At 42.8% G+C, this 14,069-nt stretch overlaps 1 protein-coding gene across 1 annotated transcript in view; it reads left to right on the top strand.

Annotated features, from left to right (window-relative positions):
* The window catches only part of SCMH1 (Scm polycomb group protein homolog 1), a 170,052-nt gene that overhangs the window by 107,199 nt on the left and 48,784 nt on the right, over positions 1–14,069 (top strand). The window contains exon 8 of the mRNA XM_056123374.1: positions 10,125–10,357. Within this exon, the coding sequence (XP_055979349.1) occupies positions 10,125–10,357 (233 nt within the window). The remainder of the gene's footprint in view (positions 1–10,124; positions 10,358–14,069) is intronic.

Raw genomic sequence — 14,069 nt, 5'->3', positions numbered from 1 at the left:
AACAACTTCTTTGCTAGCTGACATCACAGTCTTTTTTATGTTTGATCATAAGGGGAAAGAAGAGAAGAAAAACTAAATGCTGGAAGGGCTGGTGAAGCCCTATTCACTTCTCTTTGTTTCTTTTTTATTACGCACACAGTCCTAGGGCCTACAATTAAGAATTCAGCACCTGTCATATGACAGAAGGAATTCCAAAGTTAATCCATGCCTAGTTAATCCATTCCAGAGACTGTTCCTGGAGATATGAGGTATAATATTAGAAGTTTGTTTTGTAATCATTTTCAAGTAAGAGCATTAGGGATGCCCAGTTACTAAGCTTTAGGCACAGGTTAACTAGAGTTAGGTACCATTTTTTTTCTTTTTGGGTCACATCCTGCGATGTACAGGAGTTACTCCTGGTTCATGCACTCAGGAGTTACTCCTGGCGGTGCTCGGAGGACCATATGGGATGTTGGGAATGGAACCTAGGTCGGCTGCGCGCAAGGCAAACGCCCTCCCCGCTGTGCTATTGCTCCAGCCCCCATTGTTTTTTGTTTTTGTTTTTGTTTTTTTGTTTTTCCTAAGACAGATGTGTTAGAAACAGAGAAAAGAAAAGAAATGATTACACATCAGCTGTCTATCAAACCTTTTGGTCTCAAGAAAGAACCTTTACAATCACCTTTACCAATCAACTTGCATTGATTGGTATTCCTTCTTGTGGCTATAATTTTGCTTTAACAATCTAAGAGTTTGTGTTAAAAAAAAAATTTGTGGGCTATTTACCATAATCCTATTAGAAATTAACTTCTAGAATGTTTTAACATAGTACAGAAGCACATATTAGTTCTTTCGGTTGGGCCCTAATAGTGTCTGGGAGCTATTCCTGGCCCTTTGCTCAGGGGACTCCCAAGGTGCTCAGAAGACCCCAGTGCTAGGGTTGGCCATGTGCAAAGCAAGAAATTTTGCCACCCTGTACAATCTCTTTGGGCCCTCCATTATCTCTCAGAGTGATGATACCACACATTTAACCTCTGGAAAATTAAGAGAACGAGTGAAAAATGCAAAGGATTTTTTCCATTTTTTATAATTTTATTTATTGGATCACCGTGAGAGTAGTTACAAAGCTTTTGGGTTTAAGTCTCAGTCATACAATGAAACACCCGTACCTTCGCCAGTGCCCATTCTCCACCCCCAACAACCCCGGTACACCCCCATCCCACACCCTCCCCTTACCTGTGAGGCAGATGATTTCCACATTACTCTCTCTCTACTTTGATTACATTCAATATTTTGACACCAGACCCACCATATTATTTGGGATTTTACCCCAACACTCAGATCTGCTGAAAAGTCAACAGTAGACAATTTGTTTTCTATTGCTGGTTATGAATAACATATGATGTCGTGTGGCTGCACGATTTTGAAATTCTGAAATTTTAACAATTAAATCTGGAGGGATTTCTGCCATAACCTGCTGGGTTTCGAGATTTGTTCCTGAGTCTCTTGGATCATGGCCATTAACTAGCTTGATCAGGAGTCAGAAAGGCCGTTACTGGGTGGCGACTCAGAGTCTCGTTGGGACGGGGAGGAAAGGGCCAGCTCCACCCCAATTCCATGAGGAATTGAGGGCATGTCTCATCATTGAGGGCCCAAACCTGACTGTCCAGTGGCCAATGGAGTATGATGGCCACCGAGCCACCTAGGGGGAGCAGACGGAGGGACAGCACCCTTTCCCCCCTGGAATGGCCCGACAGTAACCTACTGCAGGGTCCAGAAGCATCTCTGCCAAAAGCCATCGGATTCCGAGATTTGTTTCTGAGTCTCTGGGATCATGGCCGTTAAGCAGCTTGGTCATGAGCCAGAGTGGCCATTAGTGGATGGCGACTCGGGTTCTCGTTGGGATGGGGAGGAAAGGGCTGGCTCCACCCCCATCCTGTGAGCCCCAGCATGTCTCGTCACTGTGGGCCCAAATCTGACTGTCCAGTGGCCTCCAGCAGATGGCAGCCACCAAGCCGTCAAGGGTGATGCAGGTGGAGGGACAGCACCCTTTCCCTCCTGGGGTGGCCTGGTGACAGTAACCTACTGCCAGGTCCGGACACATTTCTGCCAAAAGCCACTGGGTTTCAAGATTTGTTTCTGAGTCTCTGGGATCATGGCCATTAAATGGCTTGATCAGGAGCCAGAGAGGCCGCTCGTGGATGGTGATCTGGGATCTCGTTGGGATGGGGAGGAAAGGGTTGGCTCCACCCCATCCCGTGAGCCCCCACATGTCTCGTCACTGCAGGCCCAAACCTGACTGTCCAATGGCCTCTGCAGATGGCTGCCACTGAGCCGCCAAGGGGGAGCAAGCGGAGGGACAACCCTTTTCCCCCTGGGGTGGCCCAGCAACAGTAACCTATTGCGGGGTCCGGACGCAGGACGCATTTCTGCCAAAAGCCACTGGGCTTCAGGATTTGTTTCTGAGTCGTTGGGATGGGGAGGAAAGGGCCGGCTCCACCCCATCACATGAGGCCCCACGTGTCTCATCACTGTGGGCCCAAACCTGATTGTCCAGTGGCCTCTGGAGGATGGTGGCCACTGGGCCGCCAGGGGGAACAGGCCAAGGCACGAAACCTATACCTACCTGGGGTGGCCCAGCACCGGTAACCTACTGCAGGAACTGGACGCATTTCTAAAATGCAAAAGATTTTTAAATATCATTATGAAGTTGTGTTCATATGTTTCTTTATCTTAGTCATTTTTCTCAAGTGAATTGTGAAATCTTTTCATTGTGAAGTTTTAGTTATTCATAGATTCTGCATGTTATTTTCTTTTTCCTTTTTTTCCTTTAGTGCTTGGGGTCCACTCCTGACTGTGATTGAGCTAGGTCCCAAGGGAGCTTCAGAGCAATGTGGAACCCTGGCCTATATCCCGGGTCTCCACATGCAGAGCATAAGCTCAATCCCTTGAATGATCTCTTCGGCCCTGGATGTTATTTTCTGATGTGTGTTTTCCGTATCTTTCATCTGGATTTCCTTTTCTTGGTGGCCCCCACCCGCTCTCTTTCTTCCTTTCTCTTACCCTCACTCTCACTTTCTCCTCTCTCTCTCTTTCTCTCTCTCTCTCTCTCTCTCCCTCTCTCTCTCTCTCTTACTCTGATATTCTTATACATTTGTTCTCTGTGCACTCTTGCTCCCTCTGAGTTGCTCTTGCTCCCGTAATTCTTATTCTTATTATTTTTGCTCCCTTTCACTGTCTTGCTCACTCACTTTCTACTCAGTCCCTCACTGCCTCGGTACTCTGGAGACCATGCGGTGCCTAGACTAAAACCAGGTGTCCAGAGTGCAAAGGATGACCTCCAGCCCTCCAAGTCATCTCCCACACCTGCTTTTTCCTTTTCTTTATAAAGTTTTCTTTTGACAAGCAGACATTTTTTAATTAATTATAATTAATTTTTTGCCATATGGGCTGGAGCGATAGCACAGCGGTAGGGCGTTTGCCTTGTGTGCAGCCAGCCCGGCCAAGCCGGGTTCGATTCTTCCACCCCTCTCGGAGAGCCCAGCAAGCTATGAAGAGTATCTCGCCCGCACAGCAAGCTACCCATGACGTATTCATATGCCAAACACAGTAACAACAAGTCTCACAATGGAGACGTTACTGGGCCTGCTCGAGCAAATCGATGAATTTGCTTGATGAATTTTTTGCCAGTTGTTTTTTTCTTTTTTAATTAAATAACTGTTGCATTTTAGGCATATAATACCAATACCAATATCACCACCAATATCAACTTCATTTTACCAGTGTTTCCAGACTCCCTCTCCCCACCCAAAGTCCTACCCTATCCCCCCTGTCAACTTGACAGGCACATTCCAAAGTTCCAGTAGTTGGGGCTTAGATTTCATGTTTTCAGTATTGTTGGGTCTGTGTTTTGGATATGTGGCTGTACCACTCATCCGTATCACCAGTATAACTGAAGCCCTGCTGCCTGTTCAAACACCCATCACTTCTCATCCTCTTCTTGCACAATTGATCGTTGCTAGATTCAGAGAGTTGGCAATATTCCTCCTTTGTGTTTTTCTAGTTTTTTTTTTGTTTTAATAGACTTTCACATTAAATTTTTGCATCTGCTCTAAAGTCTATATCTAAAACCATTTGTTTAGCATTTTGCAGGGCTGGGTACCAGGTTCCGTCCGGTGCTGGGTGTTAGGGTCAATCGTGAACACCACGTGGTACCTGAAGCATCCCCAGATGCAGACCTACCTAGAGGCCCCAAGCACCACTGGGGTGAGCTGAATAATCCCCAGCACCCCAGGCCAGAGCAGCACCAATCATCAGGTTCTCACCCTGTACAGCCAGCCTCATTGCCAAGAATCACTGGACCTCCTGAGCACAACTTAGGAATCTCTCTCCAAAGGAAAATAGAATCTTGCATTTTGCTTTCTGAAACAGAAGCTTGAAACCAGTGATCCTAAACCTTTCTTCTCTTCTAATATAAACATTTAGGCTTATAAATTTCCCTCTGATCACTGCTTGACCTAAATCTTACACATTTAGATATGTCATATCTTAATGAATTTTAAGTCCCCAGATTTCTGTTTTTATTTCTAGTATTTTTTGGATGCATGAGCTATTTTAAGTAATGGCAGTATCAACACTTCTTGTTTATTCAAATACCTACTAATTAATTTCTATTTCAATTCTGTTGTGAAACTTAGTCCTATACTAAGTTCCTCCCTACATGGGAAGTTCTTCTTCCTTTCTCTTCTACTTTCCAATAAACTTTACTACTTTCTAAAAAAAATTTTTTTAACTTTAAATTCCATTGTGATTATGAAGCATTCTGTATTATTTTAATTCTTTGAACTGTATTGGAAAAATACTTTTATCCTGCATATCCCAAAAGTATTTGTTCTGGTCCGTGTATGCTTTTATTTCTAAAATTTAGCTCTTAGGTATCTTTTGAATTGATTCTCTTTTATAATTTGAAAAACAAAACCAATTTTATCTTTTTCCTCCATGCGGTTGCCTGTCAATCAAAAGTGCTAGGGAGCTTTGATTTGCATATTTTTCTTCTTGTGTGGAAATCCTTGTTTGTAGTTATGTTAACATGGCTAGAGTGTACATTTACACATGTCATGTGCTGCTCTTTTACAAGTTGTGTGATCGATCCAAAGGCTGAAGAGACACTTTAAAATAATGTGTTGCAGTTTATAAAGGATTTATCTTTTTTTTAATTCCTCTAAGTACTAAGCTATCCCATAAGTACTTGAAAAGAATGTGTATTCTTTATTGATTGGGTATGATAATCTGGGTATGACAATTAGGTTAGTTAGTCAGTTATTTTGTTAGGTTGCTGTGTTATTACTTATCCTTTCAGCTTCTTAATCTATATCATTTACTCAAAGAGAAGAGTTAAAATCTACAGCTCCAAATTATAGTTTTGTCTGTTTCTCCTTTTCATTCTTTTAAAGTTATTTTTATGTACTTTTTTGTCATTCGGTACATATAAGTTTAAGGTTATTGAACTGTATTGGAAAAAATACTTTTGGAAAAAATTCAAAATACAGTTCCTTTTGAATTAATTATTTAGTCTTGCTGAAAAAAAAACCTTTTTATTCTATATACTTCTTGCCTTGAAGACTGCCTTTGCCTTATCCAGCCAGCTGAGCTTTCTTTTGGCTAATGGTTATAGGTTACATCTCCTTTCATGTTTTTATCTGCCTGTATTTTTATATTTCAAATATTCTTATATTTTAAGACCTTCTCTTGTAAACAAAAATAATTGTGTACTCATGTTTTTGTATGTAGTATATTTGATTCACTTGTATTTAATATTATTGTTTAGGTATATGCATACCATTTGCCTTTAAGGTTGTTTTTTCATTGAGTTCTACCTCATTTATTTTTGCATTCTTGCCTGTTACTATATTAATCAAATATATTCTATTATTCTATTTCTCCTTGACTTTAATTATAATTCTTATAAAATTTTCTAGTTATCCTATACAAATATGCAGTCTCTACTTATTAAGTTCTACCATAAATAAGCTCGAACCACCCAACTAATGTGAAACTTTCACTAATGTTTGGATTCACTTAACCACCCCCCCAGTTGCATCTTTTGTGTTATTGCATTCATATAATTTACTAATGCATATATTTTAAATGTACAGCCACTTTGGGGCAGCAATCCATTCCCAGTGATGCTTGAATAGTACAATGCTGATAATCAAACCTCAAGCCCAGGACTCAAACCTTGAACCTGGGGTTCAATCCTCAAACCCAAGGGCTCCCACCTGCAAATCAGGTGCTCTAGACCCACAGGCCATTTATAGATTTTTTTCTAAACAGTGGCTTTGGTCTGCCCACTTATTTACTCTTTTTGGTGTTATTTAGTTCTTCCTGCAGTGTCCTCTTTCCATCCAGAATTGCTTTCTATTAGCCCTACTAACTTCCTTTTTATTTTTCATAACTTAAATATGTTTGAAGCCACTCCCAAGCAATGCTCAGAGGACCATGTATTTTCCAGGACCAGACCTCAGTCTCCTGCATGGAAACCTGCCCTCGGTCTGTTGAGCTATTTCTCTGGCCCTGTAACCTAGATCTGATTGGCCAGAATTTCCCTCAGCTTTGACTTGTCTGAAAATATTACTATTTCACCTTTACTCTTAATGGGTAGTTTTACCGAGTATAGAACTCTAGGTTGGTCCTTTTGCCCCTTTATTTTACCCCTTTAAAGATCTTCTCTTTGCAAGTTTTTTTTTTTCAGAAGACACTGATTTACAAAGCTATTCATAGTTGTGTTTTACTTATTTATTTTATTTATTTATTGAATCATTGTGAGAAAAGTTACAAAGCTTTCAAGTCTCGGTCATACAATGATTAAACACCTTGCCCTTCACCAGTAATTATTTTTCACCACCAAGAACCCCAATATACCACCCTCCCACCCCTCCCGATGCCTGTGAGGCAGATGATTTCTACTTAACTCTCTCTCTCTACTTTGATTACATTCATTATTTCAACAAAAGATGCACCATTATTGTTTGGAATCCCCCCCCCCAACAATCAGAACTGCTGAAAAGGCATTGTGAAATAATTTGTTTTCTATTGGGGGTTATGAAAACCATATGAAGTCACACGGCCACAATCACGCAATTTTTGATTTCCAATACTTTACTAATTAAGTCTGGGGGGCTTTCTGCCAAGAGCCGGATAATTATGAGATTGGTTTCTGTGTGTCTGGTACCATGGCTGTGCCAGAAAGCCGCTCGTGGGGGGCAATTTGTGGCCTCAGTAGGGCATGAAGGACGAGCCGGTTTCACCCCCCTTCCCATGAGGCTGCAGTTGCCCCATCACCACTGGCTCATACCTGGCTTTCCAATAAGCTCTGAGGCGGCAGCCACCATGCTGCTGGGGGCAGGGGGCGGTGGAAGAGACAAACGCCCTTTCCCTCCCAGGTGGGCATGGCGCCATAGTTTAACACATAGTCCATTCACATTTCTGCTGCAAGCTGCCAGGCTCTGGATTAAGTCCATGTGCCTCTGGAGCCATGGCCATGCCGGAGAGCCACTCGTGGGGGGCAACTCCCACAGTTGTGTTTTAGACATACAATGTCCAGCACCAGTCCCACCACCAGTGTCAGCTTCCCTCCCACCACACCCAGTACCAGCCACCTCTTTGACAGGCACTGTTTAAAATTTGGTTGTTGTGATTTGGATTGCCTGCTTTCATTGTTACTGACTCTGGGTTTGGCTATCACAGATCACAGATCATCCTGTTATTCATCGATTGCCTCTAGCAGGCCCCAGTAATGTCTCCTTCATCCTGGCCCTGAGGTTATATTCAAGGCTCTTTAGGAGAATGAGACCCATCATTGTTACTGGTATTTGGCATATTGGGTGCGCCACTGGGAGTTTGCCAGACTCTGCCGTGTGGGCAGGCTACATTCGGTAGCCTGCCAGTTTGTCAAAGTAGGAATGAGATGTCATAATAAGATGTCGCGCAGCCGCAAATGCGGCTGCGCGGTTCCGGGAGCTGATTTTTATAGTCTCAGAGTCTTGGCCGCTGATGGGATTACACGGCGCCAGGGGGCCAGTTGGTGGGTGTGACCCCCGCCTACTGGAATTTGGAGGATCTGGGTGGAGGATGCTCGACTCCAATCCGAGTAGGGTTTGGCTCTAGAGCTATACCATTCCTCAGCACTACCCAAGGCCCTTCTTCTCTTGCCACTATCATAGTCTACGCTGAAAAGTTAACTATCAATATTGCTTTTAAGTGTAAAAAATAGTGCTTATTTTTCTTCTGCTTTAAATTTTTTTTTTTTTTGCTTTTTGGGTCACACTTGGCGATGCACAGGGGTTACTTCTGGCTCTGCACTCAGGAGTTACTCCTGGCGGTGCTCAGGGGATCATATGGGATGCTGGGAATCAAACCCGGGTTGGCCGCGTGCAAGGCAAACGCCCTACCCGCTGTGCTATCTCTCCAGCCCCTCTGCTTTAAAGTTTTTTACACTTTCATTTTATTTCTACCGCATCCCTTATTTTCAACAGTTTTTTAACAGTGCTATCTCTCTGTGAAGTTTCAGAGTTTTTCTTTTTCTACTTGTGAATTGTTGGACTCTTCTTTCATAAGTTCTCAAATACTGTTTTTACCTCCATCTCTGTTTTCTCCCTCTGGGATTGTAGTTATCCATTATAGTCCACATTTACCTCTTGTGTGTGTTTTATGTCTTTTTTGTTGTTGTTGTTCATTCTGTTATCCCCAAATCTTAGACCAGTGCATAACCATACTAATAAATTCTCATTAACTATTGGTGGAATGAATGGGCTATCCCTTTACTTTGATAATGTGTGGGTTATTGAAGTAAAATTCAAAATACTGTAGCACAGCTGTGTATATAATGCTGGGGGCGGGGGCGGGGGCTCCCACATGGTTGGGGCTTAGTCAGACAAGACATTAATAAAGAGACAACCCTGGAGCTGAGTGCTGAAAGCTAGTATTGACCAGAAGCAAGAGAGAACTCAACAGATTTTAATGTGCTCGTGTTGAACCAAACCAATGGGATTAGAACTTGGGGACAAGTGAAAGGTAGTGATCCTAAATATAACAGGTGAGCAGGGCAGGAGCAAAATCATAGAAGTCTTTGGATATCAGGGTAAAGAATTTGTGCTTTTGGCTGGGGAAATGGCTCAAAGGGCTAGAGCACGTGCTTTGCATAGGAGAGGGCCAGATTTGATCGCTGACACTGCATGGTACTTCAAGCATCACTAGGAACAACACCTGAGCTCTGAGCTCTGAGTAGTCTCTGAATACTGTTGGGTGTGGACCCCCCTAAAACCAATTAAGCTTTACCTTAAAGTAATATGAGACAAAGATATTGTTGTGGGGCAAAAGCTTTCCAAGTGATGCTCAGAGATCACCTTGTCCCCAGCAATTCTCAGTCAGCCAGGCCATTGATTTAGTGCTAAGACCCACAGATGTAGTGATGTACAAGCTCTGCAGTGCTAGGGATTATCCTGGCCACTGGTACAGGGATTCACCCAATGATGCTTCGTGGACCATTTGGTACCAGGGATCTAACCAGGGTTTGCCACATGCAAGGCATGCAGCTTAAACTTCCATATTATTTCTCTAACTCCAGGAACAAAAATGTTTAAGGTAAGGGAAGATGCTATCAAGCTTTACATAGATTGATGTATGAAATCCCTCACTTGGTTGCCAGGGCCCAGTTTCAAAATGTAAGACCTTATCTCAAGTTACTCTGGAAATGGGGGGGGGGGGGGCAGGAGAAGGGAGACATGATTTCCTCTTCTGAGCCTCTGATCTTTATTCTTAGTAGGTAAGGATTTAGGCTCATATGAGATATTTCACCTCTGAAGTATTGGTTTATATGCTTTAACTAGAAGCCTTGGGCAATTTTTAATACTTTTTCCGCATCTGCCAGAAATAATTAAAACTTTTCATTCGAGTCTGTCTAAATTCAGCTTTCCCCCTGAGATTTTATAGAATTTAGGTCAGCCGCCATGAAAACTAGCTTTTCAGCTTAAAAATTACCCAAGTGGAAGAAGCCTCCTCCCCTCCCCCCTCCTTTTTTTTTTTTTTACTGTCTGGGATGGGAATGCAGGTGGGAGGAGAGGGTGATAGAATGAGTCTTTTTCTTGCAGTTGTGATTCCAAAGAATCCCTATCCTGCATCTGATGTGAGCGCTGAGAAGCCCAGCATCCACAGCAGCACCAAAACTGTCTTGGAGCATCAACCAGGGCAAAAGGGGCGTAAACCGGGAAAGAAGCGGGGCCGGACACCCAAGCCCCTAATCCCCCATCCCATCTCTACCCCTTCCAAGTCAGCTGAAACTTTGAAATTCCCAAAGAAGAGGGGTCCCAAACCTGGCAGTAAGGTAGGTAAACATGTGAGTGTCCCAGAAGGGGATGAAGGGTTCTCAAAGGATGACTCCATTTCCCTCCATCTGGGGAAGGGGGCGTACCTGGCCCTGGTCCCTACTCAGTACGCCATGCCTTTCAGAGGAATCCCCTAGACCATCATCCCCCTTAGCTGCTTGCCTTGGCCTTGCTGATAATGCAGAGAGGGTGGCATGGATCAGAAACAAACATTTTAAATCACAATTTTGATTTTCCATTGGTTTGCAAAACTGACATCTCAGGAGCCCAACTTCACATCTCTGTACGTGTAGTCAAGTCACCACGCCCACCAGGAAACCCCAGTCAGCCCTTACTCTTCAGATGGCTCCTTCCACCCGCTCCTCCTGCTCCCCGCCCCCCTTCCCTCTGCTAACCACCTTATTCTTCAAGAAATGAATTTTGAGAGCACAAGTGGTAATACAGAAAATACTTACTTTGCACATGGCCAACCTGGGTTTGATCCCCGGCACCCCATATAGTCCTCCGAGCCTGCGAAGCATGATCCCTGAGCACAGAGCCAGGAGTAAGCCCGAGTACTTCCAAGTGTGCCCCTCTCCCCCCCAAAATTTTTTTTGACTTTGAAAGTTGTTCATATTTGAGGGAATTCTTTTCAAATATCTGCCATACATGGAGCACATATCTTGTTAACCTCCCCAGTATGTATGTCTAGGCACATGAAGAGGAAAAGTAAATCTATTCTATAAATTGTAAAGGTTTGTCTTTTTGTGACTCTACCTATCTTTTAAAAAAAATAGAAAAATCGCTCGATACTTAGTATTCAGTTTGGAATCAGGCAGTGTTAACACATCTTTCATATTCACAAAAGCATAGGAGAGAGTGGTGTTAATGTTATTTCATAGTTAATTGTGAGCTAGAGCTGTGACATTCTAATTACTCCCCTAAAATAACATAGCTAACAATGACAACAGCTAATAGGTGCCCAGATTTTCTAGTCCCAAGGTCACTGCTGCCCTACCATAGTCCACTCTTTCTCTCTCTCACTGAGTCGCACGTGGCTGAGCACTGTCACTGAAAGCACACCTTCCACCTTCCAATCATATTCAGTTCTTGCTTCTCCACTGTAGGGCAACCATGGGTATGAGAGTTTCCTCATTTGCTTCTGTACATCCTCATCTTCAAAACTCACTTGCAGACAGTCAGGGATTCCTCTGTAGCTCCTTCCTGAACCAGACTCTGTGAGTTTAATGCAGAAATGATGCCAGTTCTCTCTGGGCAACCGATTCCACTGTCCTGAGTTCTTCCCTAGGTCTTGTTGACTAGTTAATTGGTGGGTTGTATCAACTCCTGCTTACTTTGATTCTTCTAGAATGCAGGGTACTCTAGAACAGAAGTTCTAAAACTTATTTGACCTACCACCTTCTTTTCTGGAAAAATCCAAAAACATCAGTGACCTCCTGGGAATTTAACCTCTTTAAGCAAGCAAACAGAAAGTGACCCTCCCCCAACCCCCCATCCACTCAAGGCTACTACCGTCCCCATCGATAGTTCCAGCAACCCCCCAGGGGTCGCTGTTGCCCACTGTGGAAACTGCATTGCATTTTGTGAGCCCCATCTAATCTTTTTCTCTTATAGTGCCTCATATCTCAGTCTCTTGGGAGATGTTCAGTATATGTTGGAGAGATGGCTGGACATCCTGATTCAATTCTGTAACTCAGCAATGTAATTCAAAGTAATTCAATTCCATTACTCTCTTATTCTTATGTTATGGAGGATAGTCTGATGTAATGAAGATTCTTAAGACTAGAGATTTCTGGTGATGTGAAACCACCTTGAGGACAGTAAGATTAAAGGAGGTTTAGGGGGCTGGAGCAATAGCACAGTGGGTAGGGCGTTTGCCTTGCACGCAGCCAACCCGGGTTTGATTCCCAGCATCCCATATGGTCCCCTGAGCACCGCCAGGGATAATTCCTGAGTGCAGAACCAGGAGTAACCCCTGTGCATCACCAGATGTGACCCAAAAGGCCAATAAATAAATGAGGTTTATACCTCAGTGGAGTTCGAAAGTCAGAAGCAAAAACACTAAGTAGAAAATTAAGCAGATGACAGGCTTTGTGTCCAAAAAAAGAGAAAAAGAAAAAGAGAAAGCGGGGGGGGGGCTGGGGAGTTGGGGGTGGGGAGCGTTTTAATCTGTCCCAAAATGGAATTAGTGAGCTCCCATAAGTGGCGTGTTTCATCAGGGATAGGAAAATAGATATTTTGGATGATTGATTGGGTTAAATGGCCTTTAAGACCCTTCAAAATCTAAGGACTGTGATTGCTTTGGCTCTGCTCTCGGGCAGTTTTAAAATAGTAACGAAAGTCCTTTTTCTCCATAACCCTTTTGAAGACAGTAATTCTCATAACATCCTGTATTTTATGGCATGACATTTGGCTCCCTAATTCCCTGTCTTGTTCTCTTGTCAACTGTCATAAGAATATGTTGCCTTCCACATAACTCATGACCCTGAAATTCCATTTTGAAGCGAAGTGGTCTTGTAATTAGAACATGGGCATTGAAGTCAGGCAAGCTTATATTTATAGCTCATTCATTTGTTACTACCTGGGTGACATTGGAAAGTCTTTGGGTAAAGCCCCAGTTTTCTCAACAGTAAAATCGAGGTGAGAGAGAATATGAATAGATCTGATACATACCAAGTGTACATACTTCGAGAAGAAGTACACTTCTATGCCCTCTATCTTTCTGCTTTACAGTATCTGGCCGTTTAACTCACCAGGTTTGTTTCTTCAGGCACCCCATGTAATCCTACCACCATCTCGGTGAAGCTGAAGTGACATTTCCGTTATTTTCTGACTCCTTGCTTATTTGGATTTTCATTTTTACAATAACAAAATTTGGTATGTCCACATTCCATAGGTGATTTTACTATTCAGCAAGTGTTTGCATGATCGCTCTCACAGGCAACCTCATCTTACACATGTCTCTGTCACTGGCATGGTTTTCTTAGTAACCACACTTCTAGAAGGCAGACAGGTTTATACAGCTCTCAGCAGGAGACCCTATCTGGGTCATTTCACAAATAGGTATTTCTGAATCTCAGTAATGTTTTCTTACTTTCAGAAAAAGCTCTTAGAAAACCTTTTCTTGGAAGGGCCGTTTTGAGATCGTTCTTCCCCTGTAACTGCCTTCAGCAGCATAGAGGAGATACTCGGTTTTTCTCACATCATCTTTATCGCTTGCCATTCTGTTGCCGGTCTATACTATATGCTTCATTGAAAAAAGCATTTGTTGACACTTACATGAGATGTGGTGCTAGGATGGTAGATAAGATCAGACCTTCAAGTAGCTCCAGGCTAGCAGGAGACACCAGTGTGTAAAATCATAATGACAACACATTGTGATAAATCAGACACTAAAATGCACAGAAATAATAGAAAAAAATAGTAATTCAAGAAAATCTAGAACTTCCTGGAAAAACAGGTTTACAAAGTTTTTTAAAAGAAGGGAAAGGGGAGTAGGTAGGAAGGAAGAAAGAATTACAGCTCTTAAAAATGGTGTATTATTGTAAAGATAAACTGCAGTTTTCAGATGAGTAAAGCAGTTAGAAATTACTAGACATTAAAGTTTGGTATAATGAATGCCCTATAATAATGAACTAAGGAGGTAAGCCAAGGAAAGTAGTTTATAGAGGTGGAAAAGTTTCCATTTTTTAAGAGAGAAAAACAAAGTAC

The sequence above is a fragment of the Sorex fumeus genome, unplaced genomic scaffold, assembly GCF_029834395.1.
Source record: "Sorex fumeus unplaced genomic scaffold, SorFum_2.1 ptg000047l, whole genome shotgun sequence".
Classification (NCBI taxonomy): domain Eukaryota; kingdom Metazoa; phylum Chordata; class Mammalia; order Eulipotyphla; family Soricidae; genus Sorex; species Sorex fumeus.
The sequence above is the reverse complement of the archived record's forward strand: the minus strand, read 5'-3'. Positions and strand labels throughout refer to the sequence as shown.